The 27,588-nt window shown below is 40.3% G+C and overlaps 1 protein-coding gene across 1 annotated transcript in view; it reads right to left on the bottom strand.

The window, feature by feature from the left end:
* The window catches only part of LOC142098452 (uncharacterized), a 53,255-nt gene that overhangs the window by 16,517 nt on the left and 9,150 nt on the right, over positions 1 to 27,588 (bottom strand). The window contains exons 3-7 of the mRNA XM_075181298.1: positions 23,352 to 23,651; positions 19,142 to 19,441; positions 18,419 to 18,526; positions 11,407 to 11,478; positions 8,449 to 8,796 (exon numbers count right to left, since the gene is read on the bottom strand). Coding sequence (XP_075037399.1) covers positions 8,449 to 8,796; positions 11,407 to 11,478; positions 18,419 to 18,526; positions 19,142 to 19,441; positions 23,352 to 23,651 — 1,128 coding nt within the window. The remainder of the gene's footprint in view (positions 1 to 8,448; positions 8,797 to 11,406; positions 11,479 to 18,418; positions 18,527 to 19,141; positions 19,442 to 23,351; positions 23,652 to 27,588) is intronic.

Here is a 27,588-nt window from a genome sequence, read left to right as displayed (position 1 = left end):
AGGCTTCTGGCTGTCCACAGGTTAACAAAGCCCATACCAGCAATCAAAGGGTTAACTCATCAAACCTCCAGACTGTTACTCAAATGTAAATGCAAGCATACACTAGGCTTGTTAGTCAAATGTATTAACAAATCACACACCGGCATTCAAAGGGTTAACTTGTTCAAGCTATATTCTTCTTAGCAGGCTAATGGATTCGTTAGAGTATCAAGGACGCCACTTATTAATTTCATAGACATGTAGCTGTTCCTGGATACCACCTGTAGCTCTCATTCACAACCTTGGTGTGATTTCTGCTCCTCAGTATGGAGTGCCACACAGATTTCCCAAAATATGAAGTATGAGGACATTTACTTTGAATGTCATATTTCTATATACCTGTATAGGCAGCCTTCATACGCTGCCTTTGTTTGCAAGGATGTCAAGTTGTCAACGGCCCCACAAAGTGTATTCAGGTGTCCAAAAAACTAACTTGTGTCAGGATATAGCTCACCGCAGGGGCCCTTTGAAGCTGCTACAGGTGACACTGTTATCTTCTAACACTGGGATGTGCAGAGCCACCAAATACACACACAACAGACGCTTTGGCTTCATATTTTGCACTTTAGTAGCTCAACTTATCAATGGATTCATTTGATATACCATATTTACACTGCAGTTACGATTTAGGCCTTATTTCCCATAATTATGTGATGGGTTAACCCTTATAAATAACTGTAAATTCTCTATGTTCATGACACCTCCCCTTTTTAAGTGATGGCATGGGGATTGACTGACAGGTCATTGCCCAGGCCATCTCCCACAGATTCCTCCAGGTTCCACTGGGATAGCTGTTAGCTGGGTCTCACCAGGGTCTTTGGTAAGAAGTGTTAAGAAGGGGATAAATACCTCATTCGGCTGGGACTTCTGATCCTTCAATAGCTGTGGGCTAACCTCTGCATTCTTAGCTACACTCTCTGTACCTCTCACTGCCTGGGTCTCTTTGTGAGTGCTGCCTGAGTGTCACATGGCGGTCCTTCGGTTTCTACAACCGAGGTCCGACACTCTCCACTGTGTAGCTGGCTCTAAGAGCTTATGCTCCATCTCTCCACTGTGCCGCTGGCTCCAAGAGCTTACGCTTCACCTCTCCACTGTTCAGAACTCAGGTGGAGATCTGACTGGTGAACATTTGAACTACAGGTCACAGCAGCAATGTAATGATTGCTGTCACTCGCTATTTCCCGTTGGTCATGTCTATGTGTCTCCCCCACATTCTCAACACCCCTGGGTACGGCTGGTTCAAGCACAGAACACACAGTTTCACTCTGCCCTCCCTCCCATTGACACTGTACCCTCACTTCTGAACACATTACCTGGTTAAGAATGTTGCTGTTATCTAACCCAAAAGAATTAATCGCATTGTCATATATTTAATTTCTAGCAAGCATATTATCTACACCTGCATCAATGCCAATATTTGCAGTAACAGGGTCATCTGTCCCTACCTCATGACAAGATGTCAGTGTAAAAACAGGTTTAGATTCTAATGTAATACTATTTTTGGAATTATCATCATTACACGCATCAGGTACAATATGACATTCTCTTTCCTTGTCCCATCCTGGCACCTGGGAAGAACCATGGGTACTCTCAGTAGATTCTAACACAGTAACAGGTGTGGCATTAGCATCCTTACACACATCAGATACAATAGAATATACCCTTTCCCTGCCACATCCTGGTTTACACATTTCAGGTGCAACTAAACAGACCTTTTCCTTGTCACCTCCTTGTACCAGGGAAAAAACGTTGTTACTCTCAGCTGATTACAACACAGTAACATGGGTGACTTTAACATCCTTACATTCTTCAGGTACAGTAAAACAAACCTTTTCCCTGTCACATTCTGGTTACACATTTCAGGGTTAGCTGAATAGACCTTTTCCCTGTCACCTCTTGGTACCTGAAAAAAACCTTGTTACATCCAGCTGATTCTACAACATCATCAGTGGAAACATACTAAGAGAGCATTCTACCTAAATCAGTCCCAAGTAACACATTGGCAGTAATATTGTCCAATAGAACTACTTCTCTTAGGCCCTTTCCTGCACCCCAATCAAGGTAAACCTTGGCCATAGGCACAGTAAGGTGAATTTCACCCATGCCTTGCACAGAAATAAATTTTCCTGGAATGAAGTCCACTAACCCCCAACAGTTCTGAATGCACCAGTGTAACATCAGCCCTCGTGTCTCTTAACCCCACAGTTACCTTGTCACCCATAGTGACTGGTTGTAGGTTGTCCTTCTTGCTCCCTTGTGGTCCAGCAACACACAGGGCAGCTGAATAAGATTGCAGGGAAGGTTCCCCCCCCCCCCCCCCAGAAGTGTTCTTTTTTTTCTGGACAGGCGGTACTGATGTTCCCCACCTGGTTGCACACAAAACATCGGCGGGTGTCTCCCAAAACAGGCTTTGCCCCAACCCCACCACAGTGGGTGATTGCGTTGAGGGGTGAGGCATTGATCCTCCTGGCCATCCCCCTTTCCGGGCAGACTGCCCTGGTGCAAAAGTCTCTCTTTAAGCTGCAGGTGCCTGGGTGACAGTATACTTGTCAGCCAGTCTATCTGCTTCCACAGATGATTCAGGGTCCCGATCCACTACCCATTCCTTCACATCAGCTGGGCACAAAGTGAGAAACTTCTCCTGAATTATTAAATCTTATAGAGCATCAAAGGTGGTGATCTTTAACCACCCAATCCACTGTTTGAAGGAAGAAGACAGTTGGGACACAAGTCCTGAATAAGTGTCGGAGGGGAGGCACTGTGTTTTAAATCCCAGAACTGTTTTCTGTGCGCCTCCGGCATGATATTAAATCGCTGCAACAGGGCACTTTGATAGCCTCATAATCTCCGTCCATCTCAAGTGGAGATCTGCAAAGGCCTCTAATGCTTTCCCTCGCAAACCAGGGGTTAAATACTGCACCAACTTTGGGCAGTCCATACTGTCAGCAAGTCTTTTTAAATCCTCGCAAAAAAGCATCCAAATCCCTGTCTTTTTCCAATACAGGGAAATTCTCTGGACGGGGTCTGCTGATACCAGTGTCTCTGGCTTCTAGCTGACGTTGGAGCTTGGCAAGCTCCAGCTGGTATCTCCTCTCTGCCTCTCGCTCCACAGCTTCTCTTTCTGCCAGGCGCAGCTCCAGAGAAAGAGAAGTTCCAGGGCTCCAGGCTCTGCCTGGAGCTCCGCTGCCTCCATAGCAGCACGCCTCTCCGCAACCTGGTGCACTGCAGCTTCCTAATCCTGGAATTGCTGTATAAATTGCATTTTTGTTGTAATGTCCGCTGGGCCAAAAACTTTTAGTGCAGTTTGGAAAATAATCGTCCACAGAAGTGTCCAACATGAACTATTAGAATTATCAAAAATTAACAGTCTCCGGTTTTGAACAATATCCACAGTAAGGTCCTTTTCTGAATCCTGGATGTGCCCTTCCTGTGACACATCCACAACTTGGTGCTGATCTCTCTGCACTAGGGCTTCAATCAATTGCTCCTTGCTTTTGACACTATTGGAAATTCCTCCCTCCTCACATTGTACCATCAGCGCTTCCTTTGTCATGCGTTTATATGGTGCAGCCATCTCTTCAGTTAAGTTGCAAAATAAGAGATAGAAAAGAAAAATAGGGAATGGAAAACTGTTTTGCACGTATCTCTTAAAAAATAAGCCCTGAGTTTTGTCCTTGTAAAACTATTGTATTCCTCGCAAGGTTACAATCAGTTTATAAGTGCAAGGGTTAATTGCTTAAGCCATGCACTTAATACTCTAAGAAATTAAATAATCCCACCGCTATGCCGCCAATTTGTCACGAACACACTCCCAGCTTCCGTGACTATGGCTGTTTACTGCATGAGGTTATACATGATTCCAGCACTCAGTCACTCTCTACCTATTACACAGGTTATAGACGATACAGGGCATTCAGATATAAAAAACAATTAATAAACAATGGACATAACATACACAAGCAAAAAAGTTTAAAATAAAAGGAATTACATTCAGATTATTTACATGAGTTGTATAAATTGTGTAATGGTAAATTGGCTTGGAAGATGGACAGTTTATCAATGTGGATTGATTTTTCGCAAAAGACTGACAATTTGCCCCTTCTCAACACAGGTTTTTTAAGCAAAATTAAATAGGACGTCCTTCAGAGGGGCAGTGTTAATGCTAATAGGGGGGCAGAGATGTCCCCTGGGTGTCACTATAGTTTCCTCATAAATAGTCCAAAAGTTTTGACCTTTGGTAATTTTTCACAGATATATCCCAGAGACGTATTTCCCCCTTCAATAAACCGGTCATAATCTCCCACACATTTAAATACCAAACATGATGGAATTATGACAATGTGACATACCTTTCCCAAAGACATGTGATAATAGCTGTTCACAGGTTAACAAAGCCCATACCAGCAATCAAAGGGTTAACTCATCAAACCTCCAGACTGTTACTTAAATGTAAATGCAAGCATACACTAGGCTTGTTAGTCAAATGTATTAACAAATCACACACCGGCATTCAAAGGGTTAACTTGTTCGAGCTATATTCTTCTTAGCAGGCTAATGGATTCGTTAGAGTATCAAGGATGCCACTTATTAATTTCATAGACATGTAGCTGTTCCTGGATACCACCAGTACCTGTCATTCACAACCCTGGTGTGATTTCTGCGCCTCAGTATGGAGTGCCACACAGATTTCCCAAAATATGAAGTATGAGGACATTTACTTTGAACTTCATATTTCTATATACCTGTATAGGCAGACATCAAATGCTGTCTTTGCCTGCAAGGATGTCAAATTGTGAACGGCCCCACGAAGTCTATTAAGGTGTCCAAAAAGCTAACTTGTCTCAAGATATAGCTCACCGCAGGGGCCCTTTGAAGCTGCTACAGATGATACTGCTATCTTCTGGGATGTGCAGAGCCACCAAATACATGCACAACAGACTCAAATTTTACCATTTAGTAACTCAACTTATCAATGGATTCATATGATATACCATATTTACACTGCAGTTATGATTTAGGCCATATACCCCACAATTATGTGATCGGTTAACCCTTATAAATAACTGTAAGTTCTCTATGTTCACAACAGACAGAAATAAACCTCACACTCACAAATCTTCCTCGCATGTTCTCTTCCTCACTCTTCTCCTTTTCATAGCTATTGGTGACATCTCACCTAATCCTGGACCCTGTACAATCCCCACTCTCTGTTCATTCTCCTCATTCCACTCCTTTCCATTCACCCCGTACTTGAAATCCTGATAAGCCTATACACATATTTCCAAAACCCTCTATTCCCTTCTCATGTGCACTAAGCAACTCCAGATCTGTTTGCAACCATTCATGATCTATTAGTTTTTAAATCCCTCAACCTCCTTTCCATTACATAAACTTGGCTCACCTTCTCTGACACTACATCCCCAGCAGCTCTCTCCTATGGGGAACTCTCCCTCAGCCATACCCCTAGACCCAGAAATGGACTGGTAGAGTAGGCATTCTACTTTTTCCAAGTTCCACTTTCCAAGTCATACCCTTTGAAACTACACTCTCATTCACTTCCTTTGAACTATCCGCCTATTTTTCCTCTCCACCTTCATGTTGCTATCATTTATCACCACCCATGTCCACAGGTCGAGTTTCCCAATTTCTTGACAATTTTGCAGCCGGCTCACTTATTTCCTATCCTTTGACCTGCCTACTCTCATACTAGGTGATTTCAATATTCCCATAGATAATCCCACTGTCTCTTCTACCACTAAACTACTTTCACTTACTTCCTAATTTGGTCTCGCCCAGTGGACCTCATCTCCCACCCAATATGATGGACATTCCCTTGACCTTGTCTTCTTCCACTACTGCTCATCTCTAGTTTCACCAACTTAGCATTCCCACTCTCTAACCAAAACTTTTTTTCCTTCAGCCTCACCTTACCTCATGCCCTGTCCCCTGCACCCAAATCCACAAGTACACAACGACACCTAAGTACTCATAATCCAATTCTCATCTTCACTAAAACAACTATGTTCTCCTATGTTTGCATTGTCCTGCCCTAATCCGGCTGTCTCTTTCTACAACAAAACACTCACTTCAGCTCTAGACAATACAGCTCCAGTAACCACATACAGTCTCCGATGATCCAAGCCCCACCAATGGCGGAGGATTTCCTCCACTATAAATCCATCCTTTTATCTTAGAGCACTGCCCTTTCATTTGCCTAACAAACATTCTTGAAATCTCTAATATCCACCCAGTCTTGTAACCCACGTCACCTCTTTGCCACCTTCAACTCAACTCACTTCTCTGTCCGACTGCACTTCCTCTTGCTTTTTCCCATACAGCCCATAATTTTGCCACCTATTTGAAAGAAAAAATTGACACCATTCGACAAGATATTTCCTCATGCCAAATTCCACACACTCCACCCAGTCTACCCACCTTCCCCCACACTCTCCAATCCACTCTTAATTCTTTCTCTCCAGTAACTGAAGACAAAGTCTCTACTCTTCATCTCATCATCTCACCCTACAACCTGTCCCCTCGACCCCATTCCCTCCCAACTTTTCCGCGCTCCATCTACTGCACTGCATGCCCATCTCTAGCTCACCACTCTCTTCACTTGCACATTTCCATCCTCCTTTAAACATGGTCTAATCTCACCAATTCTAATAAATCACCTCTCAATCAAGCCTCTATCTCCAACTACTGCCTTATTTCTCTTCTCCCCTTTGCCTACAAACTACTTGAGCGATTAGTGTACAAACACCTGTCTCACTTCCTTTTTCTCTCCTCTCATTCCATTATTGACTCTCTGCAAACAGGCTTCCATTCTCAACATTCCAATAATACTGTTCTCACAATAGTGATCAATGATCTACTTAATGCAAAGTCTTAGGGTCAGTTCTCCACACTCAATCTCCTGGACCTCTCTGCTGCTTTTGTCACTGTTGTTCACCCTCTTCTCCTACACCTCTCATGACACAGTTGTTTCCTGGTTCACTTCTTACCTATCGAACCGTACCTTTAGTGTTTCTACCTCCGGCACATCCTTTCCTCCACTTCCACTATCTGTTGGGGTCCCACAAGGCTCTGTCCTTGGCCCTTTACTTTTTCATTGTACACCTCTTCTCTTGAAGCACTAATTCACACATTTGACCTTCAATACCACCTCTACGCTGATGACACCCAAATATATATCTCTTTCCCTGACCTCTCCCCTTCTTTACTATCTCGTGTAACCAGCTGTGTTTAAGCTACTTCCACATGCATCTCCCAACGCTACCTAAAGCTCAACATATCCAAAACAGAGCTTATTATCTTCCCTCATGCCAGAGTCACCACATGCACTCAAATCTCCCTCACTGTCAACAATACCACAATTTCATCAGTCTCCCAAGCCTGCTGCATTGGTGTCACACTTGACTCCACCATCTGCTTTATTCATCACATCCAGACTCTCTCCCAGTCCTGTCAACTCCATCTTAAAAACATTGCCAGAATATGCTCTTTTCTTACTCAACATGCTACCAAAACTCTTATCCATTATCTCGTCTCCCATTTTGACTATTGCAACCTTATGCTATCTGGCATTCCTGACAACCATATATCCACACTTCAATCCATCCTAAATGCTGCTGCAAAACTGATCTTCCTCTCACCGTTCCACATCTGCTGCATCAATTTGCAAATCCCTACAGTGGCCTCCTTTGTCCTCCAGACTCCCATTCAAATCACTCACCCTTACCTACAAAGCCCTCAACAACACCACTCCTTCTTACATTTCAAATCTCATATTAAACTACTCTCCCTCCCGCCATCTTAGATCTAACCCTGACCCACATCTTGTCTCGTCTCTGGTAACCGCCATTCACTCCCGCCTACAAAACTTCTCCCATGCTGCCTCGCCACTCTCCCCACCACGCTTAAAAATCAGACTTTCCCACAGCCTTTAGATCGTTTAGACGTTCTCTAAAAACCAAACACTTTTTTAATGCTTTCTAATACACCCTCACAGTTGTCCCAATCGCCACTCTAAGCCACACTCACTCCTCATGTTTCAGCTGTGCCCTCCTCCACCTAAAATGTAGCTCTCTAAGGAGCATGGTCCTCCATACCTTTTGTTTTCATGACTGCATATATTTTGTCTGCCTTGTATGTCTGTGTTTTATGTATGTCCTGTTTTCCCTACTACGATAAATCTATGATAATGATAATAATAATATATTTTAGTAATATTAGAGAAATAATATCAATAGTAACAGTTTGTTTTCGTCAGAAAAGTGAGTTAAAATATCTCACCTCAATATGTTTTTAACTATTCTTTATAATGTTACAATTATCTACAGCATGAAACACTGTACTGTATTTGTATGTAAGTTCACTTATTTCCATACATTTTTCAGTACTACTCACCGGTCACATGGAGCGGTCCTGTACTACTCTGTATCATGTGCTCAGAGTCCAAAAGTTTGACTCTGCAGAGGAATTCTGTTCCATCATCTGATCTTAGTACTGGAGAGAAGGTCAGACAAGCTGTGTAGATGGGTCGGTGTCCAGGCTGTTCATATATCCTTACATCAGCGTACTTTTTGCAGTCAGAACTAACAGGAATTAGTTTACCTGTGCATTCCTGTCTCGTAAACCACTTTACAGTGTGTTTAACAGCAATATAATTAGAAATATTACACCTCAATGTGGCATTCTTGTCCAGAACCAGAGTTTCAAGTTCTATTTTTCCAATTTTTTTATGAGGCAGATTTCCTATAAAAGTGCAGACATTGAGGTTAGGAGTAAATATAGTATATACTATACATATACACGGCTATTTCTAATACAGTTACTCAGCGTACACGTGTACTGAGGTATACAGCACAGAATCTCACAGAACAGTTAGCTTTTTAAGTAGATCTCCACTCTGAGGACATTTTATAACTAATGGACAGAGGTCCTCCCTTGCTGTCTATCAGCAGGTTTTTGGGCATTGTGGGGGGGTTGAAAATGTAAAAATGCACATATTCATAGTGATAGTTATAGTGATTAAAGGTTCAATATTTATGTGCTATATTGTAGATTACACAACTACACATTTCCGTTAGTGTGTGTTATAGATGAGAGAGACATCGTTTCTCAATGTGGAAACATGATTTCCCCTATAAAGGTTCTACTGTCACAGGGGGGCAGAATATTATTGTGCTAAGCACTACTACCCCAAAGAAATATGTTACATTTTGCCTGTATTTGACAGTTGCTGTAATTTTTCAGAAGAATTTTATTGAATATATATATATATATATATATATATATATATAGAGAGAGAGAGAGAGAGAGAGAGAGAGAGAGAGAGAGAGAGATGTGTGTGTATTAGATAACTTGGGTATACAGTCATTTCATACAATAAACCACTTGTATTCATGTTTTAGTTTTTTTAATACCATTTACATTGCAGTCACTGTTTCCCTCTTGTATTTAGGAAATGTAAATAACAAAGACAAACTTAATCAGGCGCTTTTTAAAACACACTACTAAATACAATATAGGTATAGACAAAGCATCTCCTAATTAGGGGAAATTGACCCCTTGTATTATCAACACAAAAAAAATAATATAAGGAGAGCTAAATCAATACCAATAACAAGATAAAATATATATTGCAAAATAAAAACTTGAACAATATATAAAACCATTAGCATGGTCACCATATATCAAATGCTCATAATTGCTCATCAATACATATAACTATAGTCTGAAATTATATCAGATATAAAGTCCCTAGGAGACTACTAATCCTAACCTCATCTGGGGAAGCAGTAATCCAATAAACCAATTTTAATCTGTACAATCGTCCCTGTGTTTATTACCCAGTAAGAACAAAAAGTCTCCAATCAGCAGGACTTATAGTTCATTCAAAACTCCCTCCTTATTTTGCAAACACCGGCCGGTTATAACAACACAAATGAAAGTGATGTTTACTGAAATGATGTTGCCCAAAAAACAAATAGAAGAAATCTCCTACCAGTGTGGCTCTTCAGTATGGAGCTCAGCCAGGTAATTGGCACATCCATGAGATGATAACCGGATAGCTTCTGCTGCTACTACTGTAAATAGATGTCTTGATGTTCCATATAGCGCAATTCAGCTCTTAGGTACGGCTGATGGAATTAGATACATTGTATAACGCTACAGGGTCTGAGACCCTCTGCAGAAACCTTTCACATTGGTGAAATGCATCAGCTTCGGTATTAAATGCTTATCTGTGCTAATTCTGGAAAGACTTTTGACTCTGAATATAATAACCAGTGAAATTAAACCACCTTGCTATAGCGCTACACAATCGATCAATGCATCTAATTACAGCTAATCTACAGTTATATAATTACTAGTTCTCTGGTGTTCTAAGGGGACAGAATATTAGTGTGCTAACAGCAGGGCCGTAACTAGGGCTGTGCGACAGGGGTGACCGCCCAGGGCGCAAGGCTGAAGGGGGGTGCAATTTAGGAATAATTTAGGTTAATTTGGTTAAAATTGAGGGCTAGGGGGGTGGCATTTGTCTTTCTCGCCCAGGGCGCTAGAATTCTAAGTTACGGTACTGTTAGCCTAACAGTACTTCAAACCCCAACCCCAACACTAAATTTATAGTAGCGAGTACAATTTGTAAATCAAAATGCACAACTGAGACATTTAATATAAAGACAGCCCCGATGGGGATGGAAAGGGTTAGTTCTAAATTATAAAGGGTGGTCATAGAAGATGCTACTTTCACAGATAATGTTTACTTTTTCCAAATGTGACTCCCCATCAAGGACTGTAAGCCCACACAATGTTATGGATAGGATCTGTATGGACGATCAAATAACAGTGGAATGGGGATGCACACCAGTATATGTGCATGGCACAAGTGTAAAGTCAATTATTTTTTAAAAATAAAGGTCCACAGTCTTCACATTTTTTTTATTTTTTTCATTTTGTAATGTACCCCACTGTCTCTATGCTTTTAATTAAGCCATATTAACAGTACATATACCCGCAAGATTCCACAATGTGTCACTTTGACCTCTGTTTGGTTGAACTGGTCACATATCACTATCAGACAATCACCATTAAGACAGAGTATCACTGAAAGGGACCAAACATGCTGCAATTACCCTAACATCACAGACTGTGTGTCAATAATGGGTCTGATAATATTCTATGGGATCATCATCAGGTGTGGCCACTAATTTGGATGGAAAATGCCCTGCATGGGCTGTCATCTTCACAACTATTTAATCTACTTGGTCAAAGTGATGAATTGATCATTTTTATTTACATTTGTTCGGGGGTGTTTTATTGTTTTTTAATTTTTATTGACATTTGGCTTTTGGATATTATTACCTTTAGTCTTAGATTTGTTACTGTTTATCAAACTTGTCATCTCTGAGTTTTCTCTTGTTTCTCTTGTTGCTGCTGTAAATAAATAGAGGAAAAAGGAATTTAGATACATAGATATGAGATAGATATGAGACAGATAGATAGATAGATAGATAGATAGATAGATAGATAGATAGATAGATAGATAGATATGGTGATGCATAATACATTTTGATTCTTCATACTATGGAAATCCAGCAAAACCTCAATCATATAATCTGTCTTTTGTCAGTTTGAAGATACTTTAAAAGTGTTCTATGCACTCACTGAGCCTCATTCATTAAGGAAAATTAAGCAAAAAATTCAGTAACTTTTCTTACTCAAGTTTTCCGGACAAAGCCATGTCACAAAGTAAGGGGTTCAAATTAGTTTATTATTTTGCACATAAGTTAAATACTGTCTATTTTTTCATGTAGCACACAAACACTTAATAGCTTATTTGTACACTGAAATGTAATGTTGATCTAGGACATGCCCTACCCCAACTATAAATCTGCCATCACATTTTAAATTTACATCCCCCTTCAATGCAACATGGTTTTGCCTTACTTAATTACTTAACATTCCTTAATGAATCAAGCCCACTGACGCTGAGCTGGGCGTGTGCCTGTTTGTTTAGCATAAAGTATATACATTTTTCCTCTGCATGCCACACTACCAAAAAAAGCATACACACACTTCCATATGCAGATTTGGTCGCATGTGACACTTGCACCTTTTTATGACTGGAGAAGCTGAATGTGGGAGGAAAGGGACAGTCACACACAGTACATTATGGGCGTGTTTGCGTAATTGTGACTGAGGCAGACCCACACCGAGATGCAGATACACCTGCCGGTAGCCATGTCACTTGCCAGCACTAGCTACCCACTTCTAACTGTCTGATTGTTTACCTCAAGCTGATAATGTTTTTATCTTTGTGCCTATATTATATGATTTTGTGGGAACGTTTTGGAATGAAAGTTTTACAACGTTCATTCATACACAAGAAGGAAGATGTTACCTGCTGTGTTATTGAGGTGTTTTTAATTTAAATCAAACCTAATAGTGAATGCGTTTTGTAGTATCAAAACACACATTATAAGACTTTTCTGGTACTTATGTCATATTTACCTCTTTCATTGCTTCTACTTTTCTTATGTTAGTACAGCTTCTTGTTGTAAGCGCTTCGTGATCTCCCTTGGAACAACAAGCTTACCAAAATCATTTCTGTCAAATACTTTTCCCTATTTGTGTAAATGATCTCTTGCTGGTTCCTGTATTTCAATGAGCAAATCAGGAAAACTTGTCCATTTAATTGAGCAGCAGTCCTGTCAGTATGAGCTAAAAATATTGAACTTTATAATTTCCTATAAAGGCAATTTCCTCATTGAAGATTTAATCAGAATAATAGTTTGTATTCTTTTGTGTCAATTGTGTTTTAATAAATACTTTTTAACTTTAGCATGCTGGAACCACATCTTTGCTTGCCTAAACTTTGCCATACTTGGTTGTAAAGTCTTGGGTTTTATGCATTATTTTCTAGATATTTTTAAATGGCAACTTATACTACCTGGTGCTGTCTTTATTGCTATTAATCTTTGGCATCCTTTCTTTGAGATTAGCAGATGGGCTATATAATATGGTTAATTTACTATTTGTGCATAAAATGAGATCTCTAGATGTGCCTGGAGAGATATACTGTGCCTAACTCCACGAAGCCTCCTTATACCCGCAGAAGTTTCAGTTCTATTAATTTTCATCTGCTTTCTATCTTTCTTCAAGTACTTTTTCCCAAATTTATACATCTCCCTGTCCTGATCTGGCAGTCCCACATCTTAATTACACCATAGCAACAGTACTCAACTACGTGACTACTCTTTTTCTCAGTGTCAAGTACAAGGAAATAGTGGGTAAAAGAAACACCATTTTTATTATATATGTAAAACACACAGCACACAAAATAATTGTAAATTTTGGACAATGCCAGAGGGTTCACCACACTGCTCACTGTTCACTCCTATACTACATTGATGACTTTGTCTCAGTCACTTCAATGCACAATCCCAGCTGCTGAGCCAGACTTTTCACTGGTCTACCCACGTCGTAAGGATAGAGCTCAATGTCCTCCTGTTTTTTACAGGTCCACAAATAAAGCATGTACGTGGAGGCACCTATGTCCACACAGGCACAATTCTGGACCAGTCTGACAGGAATAATTAATCCAAGTAAGCACTGTCCTGAGAGACCCATGCATGTGAGCCCATGAAGATTTACATGATACTGCTAGCCTGAACCTGGAGAGGCAGGACAAGGGAGTTCTATTATAGGTTGAGTGCAGTAAGGGTGTGCTTGAGCAATATGAACTGATGAAGACTGGAATAAGATGCATATATGCATGACTCACCATATGGGTGTAAATATGATATTTTTACTTTCACCTTTTTAAACGTAAATTACACATAATTTTTTAACCAGTGTAAGTTGTTTGGTGTAGCTATTTATCAGCTGTCAGGCAAGAAGGAACCCTAAGGGGGACTTTTTTATTTGTTTGTATTTGTACTGCTATTACATTCCTCTCTTTAGTTACCTGGGGAAATATTTTTCTCACAGCTGTTGTTGTTGTTTCTATTCCCTGGTTCGGCATTACTTCTACCTTACCCCACTGTGTTGTTTCTCACTGCTTTACTCTATTCCATTCCTTCACAGTGTCCACTTTCAGATACAAGTATATAATGCTTTACATTACATATGTGTTGCCCAAATACAATATGAGTGTAAGACACAAACTGTCAGGGCTGGATCAAGGGCAATCCAGCTGAGTCAATTGCCTGGAATATTGCTTTTACTGGTTGCTGAACATGTAATTTATCAATGAAGGGTGACACCTATCAAAGCATAGTAAATGATTTACATATTACAATAACATTTATTGTGAATAATAATAAATGTTATTATAAATGTAAGTGCTATAAAATATTAGGGGAATAACTGTCTACACTTTTTGGTTAGCTTTTTATGAGCAGCACTAAATACACATTCAGCTACTGCACTAGAACATTGCCAGTTAACACGTTCAAGTGCCATTTTTAGAATTTTGGACACCGGTCAAGCTTCTTCTGCCAATATTCCAGTGGATCACTATCAGGAAGTAATATAGGGCAATTCTGGATATTTCTGGTACGTTTACACAATTTCCTGTACATAAGTTAAAGGAATATTCAAAAAAACATTCTGCATAATTCTCCTCAAAATATATTTTTTGATTGTTATTAGATTTTCTCTTTTCCTGGGAGGAAGCTCATTGCACAGTTTGCTGATTTTTTTGCATTACATTCATTACCAGTGACATAAACTTCATTAACGAGGTGCACTTGGTGAGTACTGAAAGACGTGCACCTATGAAAAAGCATATAGGTGCACCTACATGGTCCTCCCTGCGCACATTAAGGTTCACGTCTATTTTCCACTCTCAGGAGACACAGACAGAAGTGAACTTTGTTTTGTGGGTAGGCGGAGATAGGAAAGTAAAGCAAAAAAGGAGTAACTTTGCACCTTGACAAAACCATGTTGATTTGGAGGGGGAGGTAAATTTAAAATGTAGGGACAGATTTATATTTGGGGCAGGTAAAAGTATTGGTGTGTTACTTGAAAAAACAGACATTATTTAACTTGTGTGCAAAATAATAAACTCATTTGCTCCCCTTGCATTGTAAAGTGGTTTGTTCAGGAGAAAATGTACACCTTTTTTTCTGCTTTACTGTCCTTATTGAATCAGGCCCAATATGTTCAAATGTCACATCCAAGGTCACTTGGCATTTTTATGTGTTTGAAGGTTTGTTTTATATGTAAAATGAGCTTCTAAAGAGCTCAGAGCTTATACAAAAATCAAATATTTTTTCTGCCATTGAAAACGGCTTTGTAGTCATCCACATAAGAAGGAATGCTCCCCAAACTGTGCCTATCTACCCCTTTAACCTATTTTAATACTCTCAGTCTTGTTTCTGCACTTGTCTGCAAAACTAGCCTCACAGTTGTAGCACAAGGACCGCTCTAACTCTATCCAACTCCTCAAATCAGCTGATGCAAACTTCTGCACCTCCACAAATGCAGCCATCTTTCTTCACAAACTCAGGCGCGACCAAAGAGGATTAAAAAAACAGGTTGATATTCCAATTTATTGCCTTTTTTGTATCTATATAGATAATCATGCTAATGACAAATACAGAAAACTATTTTGATTTGCAGCAGTCCATATGTTGTAGTTAGGGTCTGAAAGCTTTTTTTAATAAGGATAGTAGGTATTTATTTCCCAAATTTTTAGCAATTTTAGGATCGATTTGCAAAATAATTTGCAGACATTAAATCCAGTTTTGGACATGTTTCAAAATCTGTTAAATCAATCCCCCTTTTTTACTGTTATTTACCAGAGAGGAAGTTCCTCCTTGCAGAACAGCTTCTGTCTGGCTGGAAAAATAGTGAGACAAATCTTTCTTTGTGCAAATTAAATATAATTATACACATTACATTGATCTAACTTCTGATTGATTTTATCTCCCATTTGCATTCCATGTTCCACTTGCGATATTTCAGAAATATTGATACATATAAGGGCCGGTAGAATACAACAAGTATGGTAAGTGTGGCTGGAGCTTGCCACACTTTCAGGGCACCCTGTCAGTCCACCTGCTCTGAAATTAGTTTTACTTTGGTGTGCGAGTCTCTTCGGATGCAGTTCCACTTTCCACCCATCGGAGCAAGTGTGGGGATTGGGTGAGCAGCACATGCACAGTGAAGCCTCTTCCGTGCACATGCAATAAAGTGCAAAGCAGAACTTCACGGACGAACAACTCAGCACCCTCCCTCCCTGGATACAGATTGTACAAGATTATATAAATAGTGTGTTAAATATAAATATTTCAATCTTTTCCTTTTAAGTACACCTAAATATTCAAAAGTTTGGACAGTGAAATCAGTGTCCACCTTGTTTCTACAAGATGTTATCAAAGGACCATCAGCAGGAACTGCAGAGAGTTGGGGAAGCACCATACAGTTTCACTAAATAATTGATGGCTTCAAATAGTTGTAATATGTTACAAGATCCTTATTCACTAAAATAGCAGCCAGTTTAACAACAGAATTAACCAATTAATCTTAATTAATTAAGTCTCCTGTACTTTATTTTTAATAACCATGTTAAACCATAAAAAGATCAAGATCTCGGTGCATGTGCAATGTCATAGTGTAAGCCAGCTAGAGCAGACCTCTACACAATGAACATGCCAGGCCAGATACAATGAGTCAACTCACCTGGTAAGATTAAGAGAACGTTAATGTGTGTGTTAATGTCATCACGCACACGTCAGTGCAAAGGACTCTAGGAGTGTAAAATGCATAATTTTTTCCGTAAATAACCCTATTCCCATCTCTGATATATATATATATATTGTGAGAAAGTACAGCCTTCACAGGAATCCGACACAGATATGCTGAACCATTTAACTGTTTATTAGCAGTTGTCAGAATGGTAAACAGTTCCAGCGATGGTTCACTTACTGGCATCGGCGGTCCCACCCACACATACAGACAGTGGGCCTGATTCATTAGTGATCTTATCTTGTGCAAAAGTTAAGATGCTTATTTTTAAGAAGAAATGGGGAGATAAGAGTGAAGTTAAGATGGATTTTCATCTTAACTTAAGAAATTCTTCACTTACACAGTGGGTTTTGCTTCTTATCTCCCTTTTCTGAGCATGCACAGAGTGAATTTGCTTAAGATAAGCAAAAAACGGCAGATAAAATCACTAATGAATCAGGCCCAGTGTCTTTATCCTCCACCCCAAGCACTACAAACAAATGACAGCAAAGCAAACCAAACACACCCAGGTGGAACACCTATGTGTGTATGTGCTAAAAGAGGATCCCAGGGAACCTTTAACCATGTCTGCAGCCTGCTGTTTCAGACTAGCTGTGTTTTTACCAGTTCCCTTATAGGGGAACTGTGGCAAATATGCCACAATTTATATATATATACTTTTACGCTAACTCTGCTTATACATATTATAAAGGCCATCCCAAGCCAAGCCAGCACACACAGATCTATACATGAATTCCAATAAGATTTACTCAACACACAGTAATGTGGTATAACAAAAAATCATGCATACTTATGTCTACTCTCTCTACACTACACTCCTGGTGGTCCTTCACTCTCTCTCTCTCTCTCTCTCTCTCTCTCTCTCTCTCTCTCTCTCTCCACATACATAGACACACTCACACAGAGAGGCACACCTGATAGTACACTCACACAATTTCTATCACGGTCATGCTCTCCTGTGCACACACCCACATATACACCCATACTCACACAAGAATTCATGATAAATGAGTTATATAAAAGAAAGGATAATTGAAATACAAGCATTAACTTAGCAACAGAATATAAACTGGAAACTCTAATCTGAGTGTGACATAGTGGTATCATATATTGTCTTACCTGTTGAAATGTACAGTATTATATGAAGTGTATGAACTACATCACTGTATGTAATTTATAAATAATTTGTCTTCAGTAATTGTACTTTTTGGTCATGACAGATTTGTGTTCCTCGAGTGATTAACAGGTAATGTTGAGTTACTTAACAGATTGGCTAAGAGATGTGTGATATTTGGGTAGTGGTGGGCCTGGTCAAAGAAGGAAGCTGTGTAGTAACTACCATTGACTTCTCCTTATGACCCATTATGCGTAATAGTAAAGACTATCTGTCTATTATTGGTAATGATACTAAATGAAAGTTTAGGAAGGTTGCATAGAAGATGCCTCTTAGGACATCTGTACAGTGTAGTCACCGGTAACGTGTATTTAATGCAATTTGAAATAGCGTGAAATTTGCAACTTGAATTATAACCCAATAATTACCAACTGTATTAATAGTTATTATGGATTTGACTTACTAATATTTTCCTACTTCAGATATGAAAGCAGAGAAAGTACTTACATTGTCGCTTGTGCAAGGAATGAAGCAATATCAAAGCAATTACTAATCCAATGACAAACACAGAGAAAATAACCACAGTAATTATCAGTGTAGAATTATCCGTTACATCTGTTGAAATAAATAAGATAAATATAAATCACAGTAACTATTATGTACATATGAGAGCTACTTTGAAATCATACTGAAAATCCCCCGTATAACATATTGCATTGTTTATTTAAATCACAGAACTGTATAGATCATACATCTATTTCCACTCAGCAGTAGACCCCAGGAATAGATTTTCCTACTTTAATTTGACGCAGTGTAAACAGGTAAACCATATGTAATGTACATTAAAGTGACAACTCTCCCTCTACTACATAAAAATCAGGACACCTCTATCACATTCACTTTTATCAGCCGATCATCCACAGAATATATATTTACAAACTGTGTCAGAGGCATGGCTGTAAGTAATCATCATACATTCCCAGATAGGTTGATAAAGGTGTGTATCTATTTCTGGAACTGGGTTTTTAGGGAAAGTTTAAAATACTGAGATAGAGTCTAATAGTGCAAAATATAGAATTCAAGTGGATTAGGGTATAAATACAATTAGAGCTGGCATTTTGCACTGTATAGTAATACATAATGATATACTGTGCACTAAACTCAAAACAACACTATTGCATTACTTGGGTTTTGAACCCATGGGTAGAGCGATATTTATAGTATCATTACCTTTATACATCAGATAGAAGTCATTCTGAAGAGGTTCACATAGAGACTGATGTTGGACTCTACATGAGAAGATCCGCTCTCTGTCCTCCTCAGTGGGTGTTATTATTACTGAACTGTTCACACTGTACATCCCATCTGGGTTTCTCTCAGGTTTATCTACTATGATCTTATCCAGTATCTCTCCATCTCTGAACCATTTAATGTCTATGTCCTTTGGGTAGAATCCACTGATGGAACTACGTAGAACACTCTCTTTATTTACACTAATGATATTATTAGTGATCACAATCTGTGGAGAAACTGTAACAGATCAGAGTAGACATGTTATGTGGTTACCTTACACTGTTCTTGCATTGATGATCAGGAGCTTCAAAACAGCAGAACACAAGCATGAAACACTAGATCATGCCATATACCAAATATTCTTTCTGCACTATTACAAATATTTTATTATAGATTGTGATCTTTAGAACAACAATTAAACATATAAATAAAATTATGTTATCTGTATGAAATATATGACAGCAAATAGCTTACTTAAAGGGAAACTCCACTTTTGAATATCACCATTATATCTTCTGTGTAGCTGGTAGCTGGGGATTCATTTCCCACAGGTGCTTTATTGTCACTGTGTACAAAGTACTGGAAACCTAGTGACCAGGTTGGTAAGACCATAAATCAGATGGAACATTCAATATAGTTGGGAGGAGCGTATTGAAAATAGACAATTAATATGGCCATCCAATTAGTGATGCCTTCATTACTCATTTCCTCATCCGCAGGGAAACTCAATGTTTTCCTGAGGAAGAAGCTCCTCACACTTGAGGTCTCGAGTCTCCCAGCATTCTGATCCCATGACAAAAGTAATATTACACATTCTACTCTTTGTCTTGATCACCCAAATCATCCTGTCTTTCTTCTGGTATGAGATTCTATTTCTTGAAAGCCATTATCCAGAAAGTTTCAAAAAACAGAAAGAAAAAAATGTATAAATAATCACTGGTGCTCATTGATAATCTCATGTACAGAGACATGATCACCAAGTGTCTCCTCCTACAATTGAGGGACTTTTATGAAATGCAATGAATCTCTATGTGCTCAAATGTGTCCATATTAGGGTTTCAAATAAGTAAGGAATATTAGGATTAGATATGAGACAAACTTTTTAGGATTATATCTGGTATATTAGTGTAATGTTTAACTCAGACATTATAAGGTTAGATATCTACACTCAGTGACCACTTTATTAGGTACACCTGGACACCTGCTTGTTAATGCAAATATCTAATCAGCCAATTATGTGGCAGCCACTCAATGCATAAACACATGCAGACATAGTCAAGAGGTTAATTTGTTGTTCAGACTAAACACCAGACTGGGGAAGAAATATGATCTAATTGGCCTTAACCTTAGAATTATTGTTCGTTCCAGATGGGGTGGATTCAGTTTCTCAGAAACTGTCGATCTCCTGGGTTTTCTATGCTCAGTAGTCTCTAGAGTTTACAGAGAATGGTGGGCAAAGCAAACATCATTCCATGAGTGGCAGTTCTGTGGGCTAAAACACCTTGTTAATTAAAGAGGTCATAGAAGCATGGCCAGACTGAATCAAGCTGACAGGATGGGGTTCAGTAACTCAAATAACAATGTGTTACAACAGTGGTATGCGGAATAGCATCTCTGACTGCACAGTTGAATATTGAAAAACATCACCTGGTCTGACAAACCATATTTTCTTCTGTAGCCTGAAGATGTTAGAGTCAGAATTTGGCCTAAACAACATGAACCTATGCATCAATACTGCCTTGTGTGAATGGTGCAGGCTGGTGGTGGTGTATGCATGGGGAATGTTTTCTTGGCACACATTAGGCCCCTTAATGCCAATTGAGCATTATTAAAGTGCCACAGCCTATTGAGTATTGTTGCTTTCCATGTGAATGTCTTTATGATCTCAGTCAACCCACGTTCTATTGGCTTATTTCAGCATGTCACGAAGCACCATGTCACAAAGCAAATGTCATTTCAAGCTGGTTCCACAAACATGACAATGAGTTCAGTGTACTTCAACAGCCTCCACAGTCACCAGATTTCTATCCAATAGCATACCACTGTGATGTGGTGGAACGGGAGATTTGCAGCAATAATGTACAAATGACAGTTTCCAACATGTCACCATGGATCAGAATCTCTAAGGAATGTTTCCAGCATCTTGTTGAAACCATGCCACAAAAACATGTAGGCTGTTCTGGGGGCTCCTGCCCAGTACTAAAAAGGTGTACCGAATAAAGTGGCTATTGTATGTAAGTTGTCACATTATAGCTAGATATTGTTAAGTCTCATGGTTATCAGGATAAACTTTTAAAACTGGTGGAATAGAGGTCTTCACCTTTAGCAACCACCTTTCCGTAGAGCATAATACACTCGCAGGAACTCAGATGCCCCAGGTCTTAAGCTCTAGCGTAGTAGAAATTTATCATTGGCAACCGTAGTGCAACAAGAAATATGAGGTAGTGAGCAGGATGATAGCAGGTAGTCAGGAGGAGGGCGAGGTCAGGCATCCATAGTGGGTAACGAGGTCAGGTTCAGGGTTGACAGCGAGCAAGAATATCCAAATTACAAGCCAGAGGTCAGGGCAATCAGCATAGAATCAAAGTCTAAAATCAAGCCAAGGGTCATACACAGGGTCAATCAGGAGACAGAGAACTAAATAATCAGGTCAGCAAATCCACAGAACTGAATGCTATGACTGTCATGGAGGCTAAGAACTCCCTGCCTTATATACACTATATAGACAAAAGCATTTGGCCACACCTGGTAATGATTAAATTGAGGTGTTTCAATCAGACCCATTGCCAGAGGTGTATAAAATCAAGCACCTATCCACGCAGTCTCCATTTGCAAGTAGAAAACCTGTGCGTCAGTAGCTTAATGGAATGGGTATCCATAGCCAAGCAGCTGCAAGCAAGCCTCACATCACCAAGACCAATGCCAAGCATCAGATGGAGCTGTGTAAAGCACACTGAACTGGACTGTGGAGCAGTGAAAACGTGTTCTGTGGAATGACGAATGACGCTTCTCTGTTTGGCAGTCAGATGGGTGAGTCTGGGTTTGGCTGATACTAGGAGAACATTACGTGCCAGACTGCATGATGCAAACTGTGAAGTTTTGGTAGGACTGGCCCACACAGAGTCCTGACCTCAACCCCATTGATCATCTATGGGATGAACTGGAATGGAGATTGTGAGCCAGGCCTTCTCGTTCAACATCAGTGCCTGACCTCATACATACTCTACAGAATGAATGGGCACAAAATCCCACAGAAACACTCCAACATCTTGTGGAAAGCCTTCCAAGAAGAGTGTAAGCTGTTATCACTGCAAAAGGGGGACCAACTCCATTTTAAAGTATATGTATTTGAATACAATGTCATTACAGTCCCTGTTGGTGTAATGGTCAAGCATCCGAAAACTTTTGTCCATATAGTGTACATAGTGGGACCAATAAGAACCAGCGGGCATAGCAGAGACAATCAGCCTCAAAGTGCTGTAATTAATTGATTGATCATTTGCACATGCGTCCGGCTGCTCCCATATGCCAGGTTACGGCGTACACTGAAAGGGTTTTGTAATTTTTGTAACATTGCCCATTTTATACAATTATTGAATTTTTATGAGGTGTCTGTTTGTATCATTTGTCTGCTTTTAAAAAAAGAGTAATTGTGGGTTGTCAAAGTTTTTCCTTGTAAAATCCGTTGCACATTTGTAAATATGAGTACGCTCTTTGACAAATAGAAGAAATATAAATGTTTTATTTACTTTGATGTGTTTTCATGTGAAAATCTGAAATGTCAGGAAAACGAGGAAAAACAACGATCTCTGATATAAATATCCAAAATTGTTTTGTGTTTTTGTGAAGAACACGATAAAGGTGACTACAAACATTAAAAAAAGAATGCCTAAATGGGAGGGAAATGTCAGGGGAGGAGGAAGAACAGGCAATTTTTAGAAATATATTTTTGTCATATAAGTCAGAAGCATTCGGCAAAATAGATTTAATAATATAATTATAGATATTGTGTGTTTTTTGTGTAATAGTGTAGATATGTGTCTAGTTGCAGCAAAGTACATTTGTTTAACATTTTCCCCAAGAGGTGGAACACTAATTACATACAAGAATATTTCCATGTGTAAAGGGATATTAATAGTATTATTACCTCCATACACCAGCTGGAAGTCTTCCTGGAGAGGTACATTTAGAGACTGATGTTGGACTCTACATGAGAAGATCCGCTCTCTGTCCTCCTCAGTGGGTGTTATTACTACTGAGCTGTTCACACTGTACGTCCCATCCGGGTTTCTCTGAGGTTTGTCCACTGTGACCTTATTCAGTATCTCTCCATCCCTGAACCATTTAATGTCAATGTCCTCTGGGTAGAATCCGGTGATGGAGCTACGCAGAACACTCTCTTCATTTGCAGCAATGACTTTATTAGTGATCTGGATCTGTGGAGGAGCTGTAACAGATCATAATAAACGTGATATCTGGTTCCTGTCATCTGTTCTTACATTGATGATAAGGTGTTTAAAGACTGTCTAAAACAGCACAACATAAAAGTGTACAAGATATTCTTTCTATTCTATTTTCTATCGTCTACAAATATTTTATTAATGATTGTGGTCTTTGGAGCAACAATTAAAATAAATAAATAATAAAACTTCACCCCAGGATGGCTAAATCAAGTGTCCAGGTTTACTGTCAGGATGGTAAGGACAGCAGTATGTTCAGCATATGATAACACCTGTTGTCATTTAAAATATCTGTAACCCTGTCTCTGTCTAGACATGTATCCACTGTTGGACGAGTCTGACAGGAGACCTGGGGGTAAATGTATCAAACTCCGTTTTTTTCATCTCGCGGGAGATCGGCGTCTCTGCAGCTAAAATTTAAAGTGGCGATGGCTTGTAAAGGCAAGTTTGCTCCCCTTCTCCTGCACATTACCTTTAAGGTGCAGATACAGTTCAAAGCAGTTCACATTACAGACAGGATTTACTCACTTAGCTTCCCAGATCCCGCACAGCTCTCCTGGCTGGGATCAGTAGTTTCTTAAATGGTCTGTAGCCAAACCTTTCCAAGCTTTATACAGCAGATTCTCTCTCAGCAGTGTGTACTTTAAAATTGTGCCTCAGCATACAGATAATTCAGACTTGCCAACTCTCCCGAAATATCCGGGAGACTCCCGCATTTTGCGAGAGTCTCCCGGGCTCCCGGGCGAGTGTGGCAATCCCCCGCATCTGGATAATTCTGCCCACTTCCTAGTGAAGTGGGCAGAATTAAGTCCCAAACGCCGCGATTCCCGGTGAATCGCGGCGTTTGGCCCCGCCCCCCGCTGTCAAATGACGCATTTTGCGTCATCACGTCATGGGGGCAGGTCCGAAATGACGTCACTTGGAGCCCCGCCTTCCCCGTTACGCCCACCTCCTCTGCAGGCTCCCGGATTTCACCAACAGAAAGTTGGTAAGTATGAGATAATTCTGTCAGCAGAGTTTACATTTAAAATGTTGCCTCAGCGCACATTATTTCTCTCATCAGTATTATAACAAGCTTGCAGACGAAGAAACAAATTAGTCAGATATTATAAAATTAAAAACTACTTTAAAGGGAGTATGGCTTGGCAGTCAAGATGGTTGGTCAGCTTTCCTAACCGTGCTGATCGCAAAGTGCCCTTCCACTCCGGACATCTAGCCCGCATCTGAGTTTAACCAAGATAATTCACCACCACCTGGCAGCAGACAGGGCAATCTTTTCCATTGGGCACAATGGGCAGCGGCCCGGGGGCCCCACGGGCAAGGGGGCCCCATAGGCACGACTCTTAATGAGAATAAATAATCCTGCAAAAGAAAAAAAAACCTGCAATAAAAACCTTCAAGGGTCACTGAGTAAGTACATCTATCTATCTCTATCTCTATATATCTATATTTATATCTGTATCTGTATACATCTATATCTATATCTATATTTATATTCATATCTCGGGGCCCCGGTGCACTGCTTTGCCCGGGGCCCATAATGTTGTTAAGATGGCCCTGGCAGCGGAGACTCAAATACTACACCTGGCCATGATCATTTCCGGATTTGCTGCCCCTGAAGACTCTTACTGTGCCGCAGCACGATTTTGGTGCAAAACAAACTTGCCGACTCGGTGGGCGCCTGCTCTCTGAGTGCTGTCCTGTGGACCTGAGCCAATGTTCTCCTGACTGCACAGGCCGTGTGGACCCCCCCCTATGGACTATGCTGCAAGTAGGGACCCAAAGAAGTGAAGAAGAGCGGTGACTGACGTGCTGCTTGGATCCCTTATCTACCCGTGGTGTCCAGCTACGCACTTATGGCTCCTATCTACACTTACCTGCTACAGTGGCTGCTGTCCTCTACTGGGCTCCCTGGATGCAGCGGCTATGCTGAAACCCAGGATTTTGCACTGCTGTCTGCTGTCATCACCGCCAGAAGACGCCTGCAGCTTAGTGCACTTCTCACTAGGCGGGTGGCCGAAATGCCGGTGTACTACCACTATATGATGCCAGACAGAGACGTGTTGTCTCCACGTTCCCTCCATCACCATCCTCTGTGATGGGGAACCAGGTTGTTTTTGGCCTTTAATTTTAGGTTGTCCACCTGCTCTACATCTTGCGCCATCTTGTGATCAAATATCATAACTGCAAGCAAGATACTGAAAATCTGTACTTGATACCACCCTGTGGCCATTTCGATTTTTGAAAGTTGGACTTTTTTCCCTACAAATTCTCTCCTAAAAAGGAGACCATTATTGCGTAATATGGCTATAAAAATGCTGTAAAACTATCCTTTTGGCTGGTGTGTGGACCTCCCGCCTTTGGAACATTACTGATATACCAATTTCACTCATGTATCGTGCAAAAATGCCTAGGCACAAAAAGATCAACTCACAACCCTTGGGCAAATATCCAACTTCAAATCATACCACCCTGTCTAGAGGGACATCTTCAACATCTACCCATGGCAGTTACTCGGAACCGGAATCTGTACTGGAGGTACTCTGCTCACTCTACTAAAGTGGACTTCGCTACCCTCCTTTCTGAAATGAAAAACATCAAAGAAACCATTAAAGGGGAGGTTGCCAAGGCCATGTCCAATTTATCCTCAGAAATTGCGGATCTGGGCACCCGGGTTGACACACTATAGAGATCGCAAGAAGAGATCATCCAATTTCTACAATCAACCGAACAAGAGTTTGCACATATACAAAATGGCCTCCTAGCTCTCAGGGACAAACAAGAGGATGCGGAAAACAGAGGCCAGTGTAACAACCTCAGAAACATTCCAGAAACCATTGGTAACCCTCCATATCTGACGATATGTTTATTCTCAATAGAGCGTATCGAGCGCTCTATCCCGGCTCTCAAGATTCCAACACCTTGAGAGACGTCATCCTCCATCTACATTACTATAAGACGAAGGATCAAATTCTTGAGGAGGCAAGGCGATACTCTGAGATCCTGATGAATGGCGTCAAAATTCTCAAGTTCCAAGATCAAGCTTCCACCACCTTAACTAAATGTAGAGAACTGAAAAAAGTGACCGAAGCCCTACATGAAAATAGCAATAAATATAGGTGGGGATTCCACTTTTCCCTCCAAGTCCAAAAAGATGGCCGGGTGCTGTCAGGTAAATCCCATGGTGATGCTCGGTCGCTTCTGCAGAACTTGAACCTACAATTGCCCACCTCTTCATTTCCCCCAGGGACTCAGAGGGCTCCAAGATCAGATTGGCGTAGTCTCACCCAAATCAAGCAACCCTCTTATCACCTGAACAATTCCTAGTGATCTACGTTAATCCATCTCAAGAACTTGTGTTAACTTCTAACAAGGCGCCAGAGAAACACAACTCACTTTGGGGATACTAGTTTTCTAAGGGCCTCAGGGGAGGCATTCCAGCTTGGCAGAGCAAATATAGTTTTTCGACTCAATCCCCCCTGTATTTACTGAATACATTGCCTATGTTGTGCTCTTTGTCTGTGTCTTTTTGTTCTTTGTTCTGCAGGTACTGGAGCCCTCTACCAACATGACTGTCAATTGTTATGACCTCCAACATTTGGGCCTACCTGACCAAGTCTTCTGCTATTTGTTATTTGTTTATACCCTACCACAGTTCTCGGCTGTACTTTACTGTGTTTAGTTTGTATTATGTTTCACAAAGATTGGTAACGTGATTTCTATACTAATATTCATTGCCACCCACTAAAGTCTTCTTTCTTGATCCAATGTAGGCCAAGGGAAATGGGTACCCAGCTACCCCTCCCTCATCTCACTCATACCACACTGTGCTGAATGAATGGAACTGTGCGTATCATACACTCCCCTTTTAAAATTGTTGGGCAGACCAACCAATAAGAAACATTTTCAAAATGTTCCTATGCT

This window comes from Mixophyes fleayi, chromosome 7 (genome assembly GCF_038048845.1).
Source record: "Mixophyes fleayi isolate aMixFle1 chromosome 7, aMixFle1.hap1, whole genome shotgun sequence".
Lineage (NCBI taxonomy): Eukaryota > Metazoa > Chordata > Amphibia > Anura > Limnodynastidae > Mixophyes > Mixophyes fleayi.
Note: the sequence above shows the minus strand (reverse complement) of the source record. Positions and strands in the feature narration are given on the sequence as shown.